The following is an 18,479-nucleotide window of genomic DNA, read 5'->3' as shown; positions in this document are numbered from 1 at the left end:
GTTAGCATATTTTCTAGCAAACTTCCTGCTCATCCAATTCTTCATCTGATTCCGCAGCTCTCCCCTTTCCTTTCCACTTCTTGACTGGTGAGCCTTCATCGAGATCCTCCTCTGAATCAACAGTTCTCGCTTTGCGTTTCCCTTACCGGTTGACTTTGGATCGAATTGATTCGCATCATACCCCTCAAAGTGCTCAGCAATCATCGAATAATGACTCGACATCCATCGATTCGAAATCCCATCAAAACCAAATCCTGGAATTTTCTCCTATCTCCTTCGCTTTCTTCCTAGCGAGTATTCTTTCACCTTCCTCGCCATCATTGCGCGATACTCCACTTCTTTCTTCTCTCCTCGACCTTATCTAATTCTGGTCCATGAGTTAATGGCCTGCTTAACCCTTTCGGGACTCCTCTTAACTGTTCATCTTCCTCCCCTTCATCTTCAGCATTGTCCTCATCGTCTCCCTCTTCCCCACTTCCTCCAAGCATCCTCCCCTTCTCCCCCATCACAACAAATCCTCTCCCCGCCACCATCCACATAATAAAATCCCTCCCATTCCCATGAAACCAACCCTTGCATCCGCAGTTCCCCTCAACAATTTCTCTTCTCTCTGCCTTATCCCAATCTCTAATTACCCCATTCTCATCAATCGCACCCAGAGCAGTACTCCACACGCGATTCTAGGCCCAATAATCGGAGGAGGCTTATTTATCGCTCCGAAGGGATTGATCTCATTACTCGGAAAACGATGTGGTGGTCGTGGAGGTGAGGGTGGCATATTTGCGGGTCGGGGATGGAATAGATGTTTGATGGTGGAGAACGCATTTCGTCAGCGTGGATAGACCAACCATCGGAGTCGAGTTCGCTTTCGGATTCTGCGGTTTGGTTTTCTTGTTGTGGGGGTTCGGATTGCTCTTGATTCTGTTCCTTTTTCGGTCCATATTCCTGTTTTGCGGTCTGAGACTGAGACTCAGTACCCGTTACCTCCTCTTGCTGTTCGTCATCTTCCTCGTACTCTTCAATTGTTTCTGGGGGTGGAGCTGGATGGAAATTTTGGTCAGCGTTGTTACTTGGATAGAGATGGAGAGAGCGAGGAGAATGACCATGAAAGGAGCTGTACTCAAAAGGTTGACCGTGGTGATGATATTGCTGTGGTGGACCACCATTGAATTCGACAGGTTGATACGAGAAATCCAAAGGTCTATCCATGCCTTGATCCATCGATGGATGAAGTAGATCACTTGGATGAACCAATGGATGTCCTTGCTGATTTTGCATACCGTAATGTGATTGGAAAGTTGGAGGAAGAAAACGTTGGGTAATGAGAGGTGGAGGACGAATTTGCGAGTTGAATTCTTGAGCTGGCAAACTTGTGACTTGCAACGACCTCTTGTTCCGAGCCTACTGGTATGAAAGACACATCATCTGGATGATGCGAGTGACCCTTGCCTACGAGGCGATAGTCTCTTGGATCCTGACCAAAGATCGGTCCTCCATGATCGGAGGTAAGAACATAATTTGGTGATACCTCTGGAAATGAAGATGTATCTTGTAGAGGAGGGTCATCACCCCCCTGAAGATTTTGATACTCTTCAGGCGGAGGAAGCTCAGGCAAACCTGCTTCTGCTCTGAGTCGGGCTTGCTTCGCGTAGAGATGCGATTTGAATGACTCAATTTGATCCAAGAATTTTTGGATATCCTCATTGCATGTAATCTTCCATTTGTCCAACCCTAAACGTTGCATCATTGTAATGACGCCTTCTTGCTCGCCCGGAGTTAAGTGAGAGATACATGATCCAGGTAAGATATTTTCGATGATATGACATTGAACAGACCACATTGAGCGATGTGTGTCGAATCCATTCCAGTATCTTTCTTCGGCTGATCCACCCTTCTTTCCGGGAGCACGACCGGACGTTCTGTTGTTTTTGTTTGAAATATTCCCTTGTCTTGCAGAAGATGAACTTTGCACTTGGTCGCCAAGTTGATTTCGCACCTGACTTGTGTTATCATGCACTGGACGAAAGCGACTGGGTCTCAAAGAACCGGGCTTTGGCTGAAAGCTCAAACAATCGCTCACTTTGGTGAAATCTTCTTGGTTCCTGTATAAATTTCTATACGTCTGAAGATTATTGGATGGGGAATGAGTAGGATCTTCTTGGTGCTGCATAACTGCAGGAGACACATACTGCCGGTTGATGTTCTGTGTAAATTGCTGAGGTCGCATATCAGAATTTCCAAAGCCATGTTGTGTATCCATTCGAGTTTGATCCGACATGTTCTGGAAGCCATAATCAGGATGACCATGATTATTGAATTGAGGATCTGCGCCAAATTGCAAAGCTTGAGGAATGGGTTGGCCATAGTCGTTGTGTGAAGCAAGAATAGCGTTCATGTGATCTTGAAGATGTCCATTATTTTCCAAAGGATGGAAGGAAGTGCTCGGCTGACTGTGTTGATATGGTTGACCATAGGATTGAGCTTGTGCACCACTTGAAATTTGGTTGATAGGGGTGAACTGGTTTGGTAAGAAGAGTTTGGTCGGGGAGTAATGTCTGGATCGGCAAGTTGAGACTCAAAGGATGGTTGATATCCTGACGTCTCTCCACTGTCTTCCATCTGCTGGCCATTGTGAACTTGACGATGGTTGTCGGATTCAATTGCTTCTTCGTAACTGCCATCACGTTCCTCAAATTCTGAATAGTTTGTGCCAAATGAGATGCCAAGACCGTTGCTGTAATCCATCTTGTATGATTTGTCTAATAGACAGTTCGAACCTCGAGGTTGAGGTAATTTGTGTTTGGCGAAAAAGAATTTATTGCGCAGCAATTAATATTTTTCGAATACAGAACTTAAGAGAAGAAGTACAGAAAGTTTTGAGGCTTGTTGTGTATGGTCGAAGACTTTGTTCTGTTTTATCTTTTTGAGAACTTGTCTGTTTATCCTACTGAGAATATAATTCAAGGTCACGAGAATGTTGCCCGAACTAATAGAATACGCTAGTACAGAATGAAATGAGCATGAAAAGTTTTTCAATGACCTCGGACTTCTCAGTTTCGTCTGTTTTCGATCAGTAAATTTGAAAAGTGAATGTACTGAAGTTCAGTGTTCACATTGGCCATTCATTGTTTCCCCTGGAAGTTTCACTCGAGCCTCGCCTAATTATTTCCTCCTTCTCTATCATAACATGAAGATGAAAGACATCAATCATACTTGACCATATGGAGTTTCAAACAAGAAAGAGTGAAGTAAAGCTTTCTAAGGTTGTCCAAGGTTGTCCAAGAATGGGACATTCATCACAATTATGCAGAGCCTGTGTATTTACGTGTCTACAGGTCTTTTGTTTTTGGCTCTGTGAACTGGGTTCTCAGTTCAACAAGACTTTGGCTTCTATTACCCAGGTATACTGCATACTCTAACCATCTGTGGAATGTGTGTACTAGAACTATAGGAAATGTTACACAGATCCATCTGCAAGTGATCTCAGTAGCTTTCTTGATTGTTGAATATTTTCTCGTCAAGTTTTCAAGTTTGTTCATCTTCCTAGCTGTGGGAAGATTCACTGATTCGAATCAATACAGTAACAGCCCTTAACCTGATATAGAATTAACGGGAAAATCTCTGTCGGTCTTCACTTGCAAATTGCTCTCAATCACGACCTCGGGAGGCCATTCATCCTTGTGAATCTCAAACAGTTTCCCCGCTTTCCCCCTTCCTCCATCAAAGAAAGCCTGAATGAAATCACATACCTTATCCGATTACCTATCAATATAATAAAACTCTGCTGAAATTCTAGCTGTCTAAGATCAAACCAATCAACTAGATTGAAAAGATTTGAGGACCTGAAGTGAGGGGGTAGAAGAGCCAAGCAGCTAAGCCGCCTTTGTCATCTGATTCCTTTGCGGGTCTCTGCTGCTGCTAAGCAAAATTTCTCAATTTCTTAAGCATCCTACGTTATGCATTGAGAAAGCGCTGGTGAATGTACGTATCTGGTAGTATGCAGCTTGTTAATTGATCTGCCCCTCATCAACTATGAATCTACCAGAGCTACCAGAGCAGTAGTTCAACGAACACTACAGACTCAACCTGAATGCTGCTGATAGCCCTGGTACATCATGCCATTAAACTCCCCTTCATGCATTGGTATCTTATAACTATCTGCGATGAAAATCCCAGAAAGAAATTGAAAAGAGCTTGAAAATTTGACAATCAAAGTTTAGCTGTTTGTGAGGTCCTGATACATGTCTAGGCAAAGGCAAATATCCAAATCAAGATGCCCAATCCAAATCTTGTAGCAAAGGATCTCCTTATCGTTTTTGTGTCTGTGTTTATGGTTGCAAGATCATTCGAGAAGATTGAGGGATAGTATCACCTGACACTGTTGGATACATGGGATGAAGTTCAGTTGTTTGTTGAGAGAGAAGTTCCCAGGTTGTTTGTTGCTATCATCTTAGTTCTCATGATTCCCTCTAGCAGGTGAGTGGAGGACATCATTTGCAGCAAACAAGTAAGCAGAAATGTATTGTAGATTCCGAAATATAGGGGGTTGACTCTTGTTCTTCATCTTGACTTTCTGTCATCTTACCATCGATCTGCCGCTCCAGCAAAGAACCTTCTTGAGGCCCCGAAAAAGAGATCACAGTGAAGATTTGCTTACTAGCTGAGAATACCGCCTTCGAAGAGTGTAGCCGCTTGTCTATTACTCATGAGTTTGCTAATCTGGATTCAGTGAACTCCTCGCAATGTCTTCACTACCTCCGAAAGCAAGTGATCCGGAATTTCAAAGTACAGAATCGATGCCAGCATTTGGCTTGCTTCCTACCGAAATCCATCTGCGTATCTTTGCGCATTACTGGTCTTTCGGAAGTCTCAAGTTTGAGAACGCAGTAGAAAGGCGTGTGATGGATGTGACGGATGAACGTTATGATAGGGTTAAGTCCGACGATGTTCGGAGTGAGATGGCTCTCCTTTACGTCAACAAAAAGATACACGACAGGTTTGAAGACTTTATCTATGGCCAAGCTAGGCTTCGACTTCGTTTCTGTATCGTGCACGTATTTAAGCCTGAGCTCAGATCATGGTTGGGGGAACCCTGGAAGAATATGTGGCCGCCTAGTATGCTCGTCGACGACGTAGAAACGGTCCTACGCACGTATTTACCACTCTTGAGGCGAGTCCGAGACGTCCGAATCCATATTGAATTCCCATACCACAAAACAGAGGTTCCAATCAAAAAGCAGCAACATTATAAACTTGGACAACTCAGAAAATTGACTGAGGTCATCACGACTTCGTTCCCAAGTCTGGAATTGCCAGGCATAGGCAGATTAGAGGTAGGCTTGCATGCTAATAATTCGTCTTCGGAAGATCTCGAGGCGCTGATGCCTATCTTCCACATGAATGTTGCTCACAAGGAGTTATTTGAACTAGGGTATAAAGAGAGGACAAACTTTACAATCGGTAGGAGGGATCGCGAGGATCATCGAATGAATTTCGAGAACGCAAGAGGTAGATATTACATGTCGATTGGTAAAATCGTTCCTTTTATTGAACCAAGTTAGTATGTCCCTTCAGAAATGCACAACTCCAAGGCAAGCTGTCATTCCACGGCAGTTGACATATGTCAGCGATGCATGGCTAATCTGTTATCAGCTTTGGATAAGTCGTGTGAAGACGTCCAAAACAATAGACATGATTCTTCCATCGATAGCAATATTCCATTCAACGGAAAGGACGAGGTGCTTTCCTGGACCAGGTGCAGAGTTTGGGAGCAAGTCGTATATTCAGGTTACTGGAATAAACGTGCCAGAGATCGTCGCGAGAAGGCACTATTTCGTGTATTTGGAACTGGCAATTTTCCATTGTCATTGGCGCAAAGATCTAGATGAACGGTGTTTACTTTTTTGGATGAATTGTGAGGAATTGAGGTCCTCAAGACGAACAAGATTCTGACGGCCACATCAACAAGCAAGTGGATGAGTGACTTTGACATAGCGATTGCTTTTTTTAGTAGGTGGTGGCCAAGAAAATACAATAAAGCACAACAATCAAAATAATATAGAGCAACAGGCCAAAATCAAACCACGATCCAGAAAGAGGTTGATCACCGTCACCATATCTAATTCACGACTATTCTCGATTCTTGGCCGTTCATGTTGTCGATTTGGATTCCTCAACGGCGCACAAGAATATAGGTAATTTCAAGTAGTATGTAGCAGCCGGCGGTAAGTTGCGCATTCATAAAGCTTTTTTGTAGAAAAGATTTCATTTGCATCCATTCCAGCGCTCAGTATATGTTCTTCTAGAACACAAGATAGAGGAAGACTCGATTGATTGTGAATTGCTTCACTCAAGTACACCCACAATAAAAGTGTCCATTACAATTTAAATGAAGAAGAGAAGAAGAAAAAGATTAAAAAATTTCCGAATGTGAAGAACTTTATAGTGTGAAATATTAGTCATCTTGGGAGAACCAATCATGATGACGGGGAACGGGATTAGTAAATTCCACGATATACGCTAACAAGTTACATCCGAACGACGAGAGCTTCAAATGAATTTGGGGTAAAGAAGTAGATAATTAATCAATTGAAGGGTCTCCCTCGCCACCTCTTTTGTACTGCGGAGTTTCTTTCTTTCTTCTTTTCATACCCAGATTCTACATACACACCATGCTGAGGTCAACGTTATCGAGATCCGCTCTACGAAGCAGTAGACAAAGTTTATATGTTGCAAGAACATTCGCGACTACAAATAGAAGACAGGCAGAGGTTACTCTCACTGTTGGTAAGCGGCATTGGATCTGCGAAGGATATCACAGAAGATTTGGCTAATTTCTATACTAGATGGCAAACAAGTTTCTATAGAAGGTATGCTGGGAATGATTACAATTGAGATAGGAAAAAGTTGTTGACACGCCACAGCTGGTTCTGCTTTAATTCAAGCATGTGAGAAGGCAGGAGTCACAGTCCCAAGGCAAGCTTCTAATAGAAAATCTATGTGCTGAAGTTTTCTGCTAACACTTTCATAGATATTGCTATCATGAGTAAGTCGACACGACTGCGCATATTACGAACGAACCCCACTGATCCGAATATTTTACTATAGGAAGCTTATGATTGCTGGAAATTGTCGTATGTGTCTAGTTGAAGTCGAAAAAGCACCAAAACCAGTTGCATCATGCGCATGGCCGGTACAGCCCGGCATGGTCGTCAAGACCAGTTCACCCCTCACACACAAAGCCCGAGAAGGAGTTATGGAATTTTTATTGGCCAACCACCCGCTAGATTGTCCTATTTGCGACCAGGGAGGAGAGTGTGATTTGCAAGATCAATCTATGAGATATGGAGCTGATCGTGGCCGATTCCACGAAGTTGGTGGCAAGCGTGCCTCTGAGGATAAAAATATTGGACCCCTCATCAAGACTTCGATGAACAGATGTATTCAATGTACAAGATGCATTCGATTCGCAAACGATATTGCCGGTGCACCGGAACTTGGATCGACTGGACGTGGAAACGATTTACAAATTGGAACATACCTCGAGAAGAACCTGGATTCCGAAATGTCTGGAAATATTATAGATTTGTGCCCTGTTGGAGCTCTTACATCAAAACCATACGCTTTCAGAGCTAGACCTTGGGAATTGAAGCACTCCGAATCTATTGATGTATTGGACGGCTTAGGATCAAACATTCGAGTCGATTCGAGAGGTCTCGAGGTTATGCGAATTCTCCCTAGATTAAACGACGATGTCAACGAGGAATGGATCAACGATAAGACACGATTTGCCTGTGATGGATTGAAAACTCAAAGACTCACTACCCCATTAATCAAGAAGGATGGAAAATTCCTTCCAGTCAGCTGGGAGCAAGCTTTGGTTGAGATTGGTGCAGCATACAAAGATTTTGCTCCAAAGGGTAACGAATTCAAAGTTATTGCTGGAGAATTAATTGAGACTGAATCTATGGTTGCTATGAAGGATCTTGCCAACAAGCTTGGCTCTGAGAACTTGGCTCTTGATCAACCATCTGGAAATGCCCCAATGCCACACGGAATCGACGTTCGTTCGAATTACTTGTTCAACTCTAAGATTTGGGGTGTAGAGGAAGCCGATGCTATTTTGATCGTTGGAAGCAACACTAGACACGAAGCTGCTGGTCTTAATGCTCGTATCCGCAAACAATGGTTACGTTCTGACCTTGAGATTGGTGTCGTCGGTGAAGCATGGGAATCAACTTTCGAATTTGAGCATCTCGGTACTGATGCTGCCGCCTTGAAGGAGACTCTGGCTGGACCTTTCGGTAAAAAGCTGGCAGAGGCCAAGAGACCAATGATTATTGTTGGTTCAGGTGTCACAGACCACGCTGATGCCAAGGCTATGTACGAGACAGTTGGTACCTTCGTTGAGAAACACGCCTCGAACTTCTTGACTGAGGAGTGGAATGGATACAACGTTCTTCAACGTGCTGCCTCAAGAGCTGGTGCTTTCGAAGTTGGCTTCACTACACCTTCCCAAGCTGTTGCCGAGACAAAGCCTAAATTTATTTGGTTACTTGGTGCTGATGAATTTAATGCTGCTGATATCCCTAAGAACGCCTTTGTTGTCTACCAAGGTCATCACGGTGATCGTGGGGCTCAAATCGCCGATGTCGTTCTTCCAGGTGCCGCATATACCGAGAAGGCCGGAACATATGTCAACACCGAAGGACGTGTACAAATGACCCGTGCCGCCACTTCATTACCCGGTGCCGCAAGAACTGATTGGAAGATTATCCGAGCAGTCAGTGAATTCTTGGGTGCTCCATTACCATATGATGATGTCGCTGCTCTGCGTGATCGTATGGTAGAGATTAGTCCTTCATTAGCTAGCTATGATGTCGTTGAACCAGTTGCTCTTAGACAATTGAGCAAGGTTCAATTGGTAGATCAGAACAAGGGTAGCAAGCCAACAGGTGCACCTTTGAAGAAGGTTATTGATAACTTTTACTTCACAGACGTCATTTCAAGAAGGTTAGTTCACACACATCTTATTTCCCTTTTCCCCACCCTCACCCTTCTCGCCCCTCAATCACCGGAGACACGAAAACTAACACAAGATACAGTTCCCCAACAATGGCCAGATGTTCAGCAGCAAAGGAGACAGGGAACCCAGAAACTAATTTCCTGGCCCCAGGCTATTCGAGCGAAAATCCTCGTGGAAGAGTCGCTTATGGTCCTTGATCTTGATCTGGATGGGTTTTTGTATTTGGGTTTCTTGCGTGCGTCAAACGATGGTGTTTGTGTATATATGGGTTGTAGGCAGTCAAATGAAAAAATGACAAATTAAGAAAATGATGATGTCTATTACCGGGTTTTGGGAGGTGGATAGAATGCACGATAATGTGAAGCTTGTGAATTGACATGAAGTAGACCAATACGTTTACCTTTTCAATCACTTTAGGGCTTAGTTTACACTTTCAATGGGTCAGAGAACATACTCTATGCATTTTACAAATACTGTACAAAATTGCCGGAGAAAACTTGAGCCTCATTTCCATACCCTGCTATGCCTCGAGCAGAATCTAGACCCGTCTCCATTCAACGCCAAACCATGCTCATCGTATCTCATTTTGTCTGCGGTTCCAATTTGACAAAGAGCCAATTGTCGTACAGGTGTTTCCTTTTCTGCTGTGAGTCTTCGCCTCCTTCGCGAACTGACTTGTTTGCGCATCCTCTTTCCTCTTGTGTCGATCTCTGCTTTCGTAAAATAAAGCTTGGACGCAATAGAACCCTCCAAGGAATTTATACGGGCAAAGTAAATCTCTTTCCCTTCATAACCTTCGTGTAGTAAATCCAAAAGAAATCCGAATAAAGAACCGTCTGGATCACACCCGCAAACACGGCAATTCCATCCCAGTGGCTCTCTTGGAAATATCTCCACAACCAATTTGGTATATATAATGCTCTGTAACTTCCCAACGCGAAGAGATAATTCGCAGTAATCGTCTCGGCTTCTCCGGTTCTCTGGAGCAGGAAGAGTTGCGGGAGGATAGCGACGGATTCAAGCCAGATGCTGAAGGCCCAGAGGATTTCAGAGGGGGTATAGGCGTAGGGGTAGATGAAAGCGAGGACGAGGGAACCACCGAGGAGATATTGCACGCGGAAGGTGTCGAGATTGGGGTCGTGGGTGGGTTTGAAGGAGGTGGTCATTAGATAGATTGTGTAGCCGGAGGAGCAGAGGAAAAGAAGCTTGAAAGTGGTGTTGTAGAGGGAATCGGTGAAGGTCCAGAAGAGATCGAGGTAGCGGGTGACGTAGACGAGGAGGTAGAGTGCTTGAGACTTGAAGGATATACCGGCGCAGGACTGGAGGGGGTTAGATGGTTGGGTGGGTGGAGAGGGGAAAGGGCGGGAGACGTACGTTTGTTTGGTGCATTTTATGGAGGAGAATCAGGATTGAAAGCAGATGGGAGAAATCCCCTACAAGCGCAATGAATCAGCTCTTGAATCTCAATGTGCGAAGATAATTGGGGGATAACATACCCAGGATTCGAAAAAGATTCATGATGAGCAAGTCAAGGGAGCTTCCCTACACATGCGCAATCGCAGATACTTTGTTTCAAGACCCAAAGGTTCAAAGAAAAGAGATATAGAACCGAGTCAAGAATCAAACAAAACAATTGAAATCAATAAATCAATTGATATAGCACATTCAATCGCACAGTTGTCGTTGTAGTTGATGGACGGGATTGAGGACACGCAACTTGAAGCTTAGCTAAGTGCTAACTCTGAGTCTCGATTTAGCCTTGTAATAAGGTACCAACCAGGCCAGGGATGATGAAGTAAGGTTATTGGCGGCGGCGGATCGGAAAGCTTGGCAAAGGACGGCTGTGGATTATGTAATCTTTAGCTTACTTTTGTGGCAAGACGTCTGAGATTACGAAGCGGTTTTTTGCCTAGAAAGTTCTACTTATGATTACTACTGTATTAACATAAACTATGTATATTATTTAGCTTCCAATACAATAATACATTCTTTCTACACATACTGGGTATCTATTGCAGTCGTGCTATTCATTCGCATTGTGCTGTGAATTACAAAACTATAAGATTTGGAAATCGCAGAGATCATGGATACCAACAACGACGATATGTCTACTAATCCTCAAGATCTAGTTTCCATATCCATCACTCATCATGGCAAACCTCACATCTTCTCTCTACCCCCCACAGCAACCATCACCGACCTTTCAGATTCCATTTCAACCACCCTCTCCATCCCCCCTCAAAACCAAAAACTCATGGTCTCCAAACTCGGTCTTCTAAAACTCCCCTTCAAGGACCCTTCCCTCCCAATAACATCCCTCGCCGACAAAAAGATAACCCTCATGGGTAGCACCATTGCCGAAGCAACCTCCGTTGCCGCCGGCGCACTCGCCGCCTCGCGCAGCGTTAATGGCCCCTCCACCCGTCCCGCGCAAAAAGTCTCCGCCTACAAAACTCGAGACTGGAAGCGCGAGCAAGAAGAAGCACAATACACATTCCAAACCCTGCGTCCGCTTCCGTACCTCCCCAATCCCTCGAAATCTCTCCAATTTCTGCAACGCCTGAAAGATGACGCGGGCATCAAAGCCGCGATGCGCAAACATAAATTCACTGTTCCTCTGCTTACGGAAATGAATCCCATCGAACATACGGTTTCGAATCATGAAGGTACATCGCGCACTTTGGGTTTGAATAGAAATCAAGGGGAGGTGATTGAATTACGTCTGAGAACAGATGCGTATGATGGATATCGAGATTATAAAACTATTCGCAAGACGCTCTGTCACGAATTGGCGCATAACGTCTGGGGACCGCATGATCGGAATTTTTGGAATCTGTGCAAGGAGATTGAGAAGGAGGTGGAGGGCAATGATTGGAGGAGTGGAGGCCATGCGCTGGGGGAAGAGGAGTATTATAGTAGAGAGGAAGTGGGTGATCATGGGGGGTGGAGTGGAGGGGAATTTGTACTGGGGATTGGGGGTTCGGGGGGCGCGGAAAGTACGGGGACGAATTTGGGAGCGGCCTCGCGACAGGGAATGAGTAGGAGGGAGGTTTTGGCGAAGGCTGCGGAGGAGAGAATGAGGAAGGTGAGGGAACAGAGTGGTGGTGAGGGAGGAAGTGCGGGTGAAGGGTCTGCTTGAGCATATGGATAGTTTTATGGTTGAGTTGGGTGCATGTTTTTCTAAGCGAAGGCGTTCAGGATGATTGGATTTTAAGAGTTGAGCAGTTTTTAAAGCGTAGCACATTTTTTAAAGTAATGCACATAGTGTCTGGTATTAATTTAAATAATCGATAGACTAATTTATTAAATTTGACTTCCGAATATTGAGTTTCATAGGATCAAGAAGTCATTCCTCTAGAATCTTTCACAGAAATGCTTTGCATGCACTATTTGTTCAAGATCCAATGCAATGACAGTCAAGCTGATTGATATTTCTAAGACAAAGCCCCCTGCTTCATCTCACCCTCTGAAGCCATGGGTCACAAATCAACAATCCCAATCAAGTCTATACTGAAGCATATGAGGTTTATCGTCAAGAAACCTAAATCTATACACTCACCATCTCCAAATTATAAACCAGTCAGCCAGTCAGTTAGTCTACCAACCACTAAAATCCACACCCGCTCACCATCAATATTCCTCCATCGAAGGACTAATAAAAGTCCAGAGATGAACAATCCATCCACGAGAAAAGAAGCGAGCAAAAATCTCACTCGATATCTCAATATCTAAGTATCTAGATATCTATAAACCCCCTACTCTACTCTCGAGATATACGATCAAATTCCCCCACACATGCAACGCAATGCAATGCAACGCAAAACACCACAAAATCCACCCGCTGTCTTCTAAACCGAAAGTCAAAGACTTTTGACGCCCCAATCCCATTTCGAACATTCTTCCTCGAGAAGGAACCACAGTTCTAAAACTCCATTTCTGACCCAAATATGTACATCTCCCCTGGTCAAATGCACCATGCTTTTCATTCCAATCCCCATCTCTCTTCCCATTTCTCGCTTTATCGTACAATTCACTTCGCTAGAAAGATCCCCTGCCACGCGATAAGTTTCGCGAAACCCCTTTAATGGTGAATTCAATCTTATCCGATTGTTCTTGCTGCTATTGCTGTTGGTGTACAGCACCCCCCAAGTTACCTGGTGTAGAGATTCGACTAGCAGGCGAATTATCATCCATGGCATCTCTCAATCTCCGATTAGCCTCAATATCCTTCCAGTAATTATCCATTTTGACATGTCCAGTTTTGTCAGTCGTAATATTGAAGCAGCGAAACGTGGAGCCGGAGACGAATTTGTTGATTGCAATCATGTCACCTATGGAGATGGATAGCGTGACGAGGTCTGAAGGTCCGCGAGGACTTTGGCTACTTGTTGCTGTGAAGACTTTGTTGATGTAATTGTCAGGTGAATCATTATCTCGAGGTTCATGAGCGGAATGGTCGCCCGGGATTTCACCAGCAAAGTGGCGATGTTCGTCGTTTCCTCGGTTTTCATCGATACCAGCATAATGACCACGTTTGGCATCTTCTCGAAATTGATCAATGTAGAACTTGCCTCCCAATTGCCCGGTGCTTAGGTTGTTTCCCGTGTACAGATCTCGGCCTATGACGTTCGTGATTTCAATGGCATCACCAAAATTAATCTGTAGGGCATTGAAATCCGGATCGTATAGGCTGCTTGTGGCTGTGAAAATCTTTCCAATATAGTCAAGAGCATCGATATCCTTCTGAAAGTATCTGGCTTGAAATCGGCCATACTTCTTAGTTCTGGTATTGTAACCCTCATAGTTTCCCTCAAAATTGTCGTTGATAATTTCAATAGCATCGCCAAGACGTATTGCTAGATCAATGCCATTATTAGGAAGCCAAGAGTGTGATGAGATGAAAATTTTGCCAACATGTGCAGCGGGGTTGATTTGGGGATAATACTCGGAGTCGTTGTTACCGTCAGTCTGTGGAATACCAATATCATATGAGTAATTTTCGGAACGTCGAGACCCTGTTGCTGAGAAAGATTCTCCAGTTTTACCAACAGAATTGATGTCTTTCTTGAAGTAGAAGATATTGACTAGCCCCATCCTATCTGTTCTGGTATTATATCCTTCAAATATGTCACCAAAGTCATGTCTGACAAGTTCAATAGCATCACCATATCTTATGGGCAGGTCATCAGCTGCATCACTACGTGGATAATAGTCGTGTGATGCAATGAAAGTTTTGCCAACGTGTACATGCTTGCTGTTTTGGGAGTTTTTCTTGGATGTGGATGGTCCGCTAATAAGGTCAAGACTAGATTTCTCGATATCCTTCCAGAAAGTGTCCATATTGAATTGCCCTTTTTCTTTTGACCTCTTGTTGAAACCCACAAAAGTGTTTCCATTGGTATAATTGGTAATTTCAATCTTATCGCCAATTCTAATATTTAAAGTAGCCACATCTTTGGGATGTTTTGGGCTCTGGGTATCTGTTGCTCTGAAGGTTTTACCGATATGTGAAATAGGAGGATCGTCTTTATCGTTGTAACTTGGACCAAATCGCGTGGCGATTTTGTTACCAAGTTCGGCGTCTTCAATATCCTTCAGATAATATTTCGCGTTCAAAATTCCCGCCCTTTTTGTTCTCATATTGAAGCCTACAAATGCATCGGCGGAGTGATGCGACGTGATTTTGACTTCATCACCATGATCAATCTCTAAATCATAAAAGTTGTTGTAAGATTTTGGAACATATCGGCTTGAAGATATGAAAGTTGAACCAAGCAGTCCGATGGGCTCGATGTCCTGCATGAAATGTTTGATATCGATACGACCCGTCTTTCCCGAAGTCTTGTTAAATGCAACATAGTCGTCCCTTGATTCATGTTTAATGATTTCAATCTCATCCCCGATTAGAGTTTTTAGATCAAATCGATCATCAAGCTCCGGAAGCCAGTTGAATGATGATATGAAACTTTTACCAGTGTGAGAATCAGTGCTTTTAGAATCTGTCGCTGGTGTGGAGACCATTGACGGCGAAGCTAAACCACCTCGCAGACCAGCATTAGATGGCCGACGAGGAGAAGGAGAGTCCTTTGGCGCACTTCGAGAATGAGAAAGACGAGGTGTAGATGAATTGGCATTCGCAGAGCCGGCGAGGAAGGTCGACATATTGGGACTCTGCGGTCGAGTCGACGAGCTTGATGGACGCCTGGAATGTTTAAGATTTGCCGGACTTGTCGGAACATTTGGTGCATTGGGAGTAGGAGGCCCACTCGAAGAATTTGAGGGACGCCTGGACTTTGCTGGTCCCGTAGGAGCATTCATCGGGAAAGAAACCTGGCTCTGTGCACTGGTTGGAGTATTCATGGATAGCGGAGTTGAACTTGAACTTGAACTTGAACTTGAAGGGCCAGTCCAGAAGGGATCGTCAAGACGGACTTTCTTCGAAGCGCTACCAGTAATATCCATTGGACTTTGTACAAGTGATCTTCCCGAAACTCCATTCTGAGTTTTGGATGGTATTTGAATTGATACAGGTTTCTTTGAAGGACTACCACCATTCTCTTTTGAAGGTTGGGTTGATACCGACTTCTTCGAAGTACTACCACAATCAGCCCCGCCCTCCAATGGAGTCTGAATCGATACTGATTTCTTCGGAATATTCGCTGGTGAATCCATAGGAGTTTGCATCGAAACAGACTTCTTTTTCAGTATACCCACATGAGGCCCGGATGGAGTTGGTAGATTGGTTTTCGACCCTGTGTACTTCAATGGTTCACCCTCCGTTGTGTCCAATCCAAGGCCATTGATAATATCCTGCGCCAATTTGTCTTTAAATTGTGTCAAGGAATTTTCCGCATGAGCATCGTACTCCTTTATCTTCTTGATCCCCTTTTTCAATAATCGCTGAAGGTCTTGGTCCAGCTTTTGTTCGAGCTCAAAAAGTGCCGTCGTGTTAGACGGAGTACTGAGTTCTGTGGGCGACACACTCGATGAATCCAATCCTCCCATCACAACATCTCCTTCGCTATCCCTACTACCATCTATATCTTCCTCAGTCTCACTCTCAGGAGCAGAGCCGCGGAAATCCTTAGAATTCCACTCGTACTCTTCACTCTTATGCCCCTCCATTTCCTTCCTCAATCGCCTATCCCTATTCTGCAGTTCCTGTGGGGAAACTTCATTGACTCCACTCCTCCTATCCTGTGCTTGCAATTCTAACAACCATTTTGGACCTCTCAACCACGAGAGATCTTCAAGTTCCCTTCCATTCTTCCTCTCCCTCGCATCCTGCTTGATCGAAATTACGACTCGATTAGCTCTTCCTCTTGCAATAGCATCCTTCTGCTTCGCAACATCGTCTTTAAACTTTTCTAACAGCCTCTCTTTCTCAGCCACGAAAGCTTTTAACAATATTCGCACGAACAAGACGATTATGCCGTTTGAGATTCTTGATCTTAGTTTCGCGATCAGTGGGTGCAGGGGGTCCAGTTGGGAATCCGTTGAAAGCGACAAAGATTGAAGCGTTGATTGCGGGTATCCAGAGGCGTCTGATAATTTATTAGTCTTCACTCTCTGAAGGTAAATATGAAATACGAAAATGAAGATCAAGTAAGGAGAGGAGTAGGAATGTAATCAATATCACGTGTGAACGTGAGGTTTCAACTTACATCTCGTGGACGCGTTCCTAAGTCCGAAGTTTGACCCATCGTGAAACGCGGGCTTGGAACTATTCCAATAGAAAGCCTGGAATTCTTACACAGATATGCTCGACCATTGATCTCTATGCTTTGACGGTTTTCTTTAAACTCCAGGAATCGCTGGGTAACTCTGGATAACGCCGAAACGCTGTGTTCAGGACTAGAATTTTGTGGTGAGTTAAGGTTACTCTGTACCTGGGGATAATAAATTTCAGTTGTGGGAAGGAAGATAGAGGGGCCAAAGAATTGCCGATGCGCTTTGTTCGATCAAGTTTGCTATCTATCATTGTTGTTCTTGCAGGTATTGAATTTGTCTATTAATTGAACATGAAAGTGGTTTTGATTCACTCTGTACTAACTTTTTATTATATTACCAAAGATTTTTAAAAATCGAAATTCACTTTTGTTGTTTTCTGTTAATTGGGTATCTACCAGAGACTCCAACCCAGTGAATCCATCCTTTCTCCTCCTCCTTTCATCCAATATCATAATATCAGATAACATCTAATAGTCCACCCCATCCCATCTCACCAACTGCCAAATTGCCATTTCACATCCCTCCAAATCTCATTCCAAATATGCACCGCTAGACTCCACAGAAGATCTCCCGTCTCGGAAGAAAGGAATATTAACGCCTAGCTTCATCTGTTCCGCACCCCTTAGCTCGAGTTTTGACCTCTACCGCCCCCCATTGTCTTGATAGTATTGCTGCCGAGCTCAGGATGAGCGGAACAAGGCAGTGGATGATTTGTATTCATGTTTTGGAACTTTGATATTATGGGTTTGGTAGGGGAAGGAGGAGGTATATATATATCGTTTCTTAAACAGACAGCCAGCAATCCATATCTACAATCATCTTATTAACTACTCAACACTACGTCTAACCTTTCTCAACTGCAATATACCATTAATTCGAAAATGCCATCAGGAGGATGTTTCTGTTATGCGGTATTTTGCCCCTCCCTCCCAATACCTATCTGCCTCAGGTCATTATAAGATTACAATATATATATTACACAACCGCCCACCGCCGTCTTATTCCATGTATGCTGACTGCGAAAATCTCATAGATCCGCATAAGCTACACCGGCGAGCCAGGAGCCCATCTCCTATGCCACTGTACCGATTGTCGAAAGATTACAGGTGCTACTTATAGTAACAACATCGTATTACCCGAAGGACAATTCAAACTTGAATCTGGTTTGTATTTCCCATGCCTTCCAGCGTTTTCCCATTCCCCACCCATTTCCCCGTTCTTCCCCTCTTTCCCTTTTGCACTCATATCCAATCCCACAAGTCCACCATTTAACACCTCCAGGAAACCCCAAGACTATCAGCAAGAAAGCCGATTCCGGCAATCAAGTCACTTCCCACTTCTGCGGTGATTGTGGCACAACTCTCTACCGCACCGGTGATTCTTTCCCCAACCAAGTAATTCTCAAAGCTGGCGTTTTGGATGATGATAATTGGCCGAATGAGAATGTTCCAAAGGGGGAATTGTTTGTTAAGGAGAGGGTGAAGTGGCTTTCCGAGATTCCTGGTGCCGCGCAGATGGAGGGTATGCCTTCGTAGATACCTCTGTGCGAAGAGCGACTTGATAGATCGTGGTGATATATGTATTGGAATTTTTTGATGGGTATAATATAATTCAATCTTTAGTAAGGAGTCTTTGACCGATTTCTGAATATTGTGTCGTCCAATGTGAAGCGAGAACGTCCGACAATTGTATTCGCTCTTGGTCGTTTATTATAAAGTTATAA

General features: G+C 44.0%; 7 protein-coding genes across 7 annotated transcripts; 4 read left to right on the top strand and 3 right to left on the bottom strand.

Annotated features, from left to right (window-relative positions):
- Positions 1-13: 13 nt before the first annotated feature.
- EAF02_007275 (uncharacterized protein) lies at positions 14-2,745 on the bottom strand (the record flags this gene model as incomplete). Its single annotated transcript, XM_038903323.1, has 5 exons — positions 14-111; positions 332-680; positions 739-1,401; positions 1,454-2,555; positions 2,600-2,745. The coding sequence occupies 5 exons, from the start codon at positions 2,743-2,745 to the stop codon at positions 14-16; spliced, it is 2,358 nt and encodes a 785-aa protein (XP_038756802.1).
- A 1,997-nt stretch (positions 2,746-4,742) lies between these two features.
- On the top strand, positions 4,743-5,888 carry EAF02_007274 (uncharacterized protein; the record flags this gene model as incomplete). Its single annotated transcript, XM_038903322.1, has 2 exons — positions 4,743-5,556; positions 5,653-5,888. The coding sequence occupies 2 exons, from the start codon at positions 4,743-4,745 to the stop codon at positions 5,886-5,888; spliced, it is 1,050 nt and encodes a 349-aa protein (XP_038756801.1).
- Positions 5,889-6,671: 783 nt separating this feature from the next.
- EAF02_007273 (uncharacterized protein) lies at positions 6,672-9,222 on the top strand (the record flags this gene model as incomplete). The annotated part of the gene is made up of 6 exons (XM_038903321.1): positions 6,672-6,786; positions 6,846-6,869; positions 6,924-6,999; positions 7,031-7,045; positions 7,108-9,012; positions 9,105-9,222. The coding sequence occupies 6 exons, from the start codon at positions 6,672-6,674 to the stop codon at positions 9,220-9,222; spliced, it is 2,253 nt and encodes a 750-aa protein (XP_038756800.1).
- A 561-nt stretch (positions 9,223-9,783) lies between these two features.
- On the bottom strand, positions 9,784-10,543 carry EAF02_007272 (uncharacterized protein; the record flags this gene model as incomplete). Its single annotated transcript, XM_038903320.1, has 3 exons — positions 9,784-10,344; positions 10,400-10,458; positions 10,522-10,543. The coding sequence occupies 3 exons, from the start codon at positions 10,541-10,543 to the stop codon at positions 9,784-9,786; spliced, it is 642 nt and encodes a 213-aa protein (XP_038756799.1).
- A 565-nt stretch (positions 10,544-11,108) lies between these two features.
- On the top strand, positions 11,109-12,164 carry EAF02_007271 (uncharacterized protein; the record flags this gene model as incomplete). Its single annotated transcript, XM_038903319.1, has 1 exon — positions 11,109-12,164. One exon carries the CDS (start codon positions 11,109-11,111, stop codon positions 12,162-12,164), a length of 1,056 nt encoding a protein of 351 aa, XP_038756798.1.
- Positions 12,165-13,144: 980 nt separating this feature from the next.
- EAF02_007270 (uncharacterized protein) lies at positions 13,145-16,728 on the bottom strand (the record flags this gene model as incomplete). The annotated part of the gene is made up of 2 exons (XM_038903318.1): positions 13,145-16,594; positions 16,690-16,728. The coding sequence occupies 2 exons, from the start codon at positions 16,726-16,728 to the stop codon at positions 13,145-13,147; spliced, it is 3,489 nt and encodes a 1,162-aa protein (XP_038756797.1).
- Positions 16,729-17,637: 909 nt separating this feature from the next.
- Positions 17,638-18,291, top strand: EAF02_007269 (uncharacterized protein; the record flags this gene model as incomplete). Its single annotated transcript, XM_038903317.1, has 3 exons — positions 17,638-17,667; positions 17,790-17,919; positions 18,038-18,291. 3 exons carry the CDS (start codon positions 17,638-17,640, stop codon positions 18,289-18,291), a joined length of 414 nt encoding a protein of 137 aa, XP_038756796.1.
- Between the last annotated feature and the right edge of the window lie 188 nt (positions 18,292-18,479).

Source organism: Botrytis sinoallii (genome assembly GCF_014898435.1).
Source record: "Botrytis sinoallii strain Bc 23 chromosome Unknown BSIN_012, whole genome shotgun sequence".
In the NCBI taxonomy this organism is placed as follows: domain Eukaryota; kingdom Fungi; phylum Ascomycota; class Leotiomycetes; order Helotiales; family Sclerotiniaceae; genus Botrytis; species Botrytis sinoallii.
The sequence above is the reverse complement of the archived record's forward strand: the minus strand, read 5'-3'. Positions and strand labels throughout refer to the sequence as shown.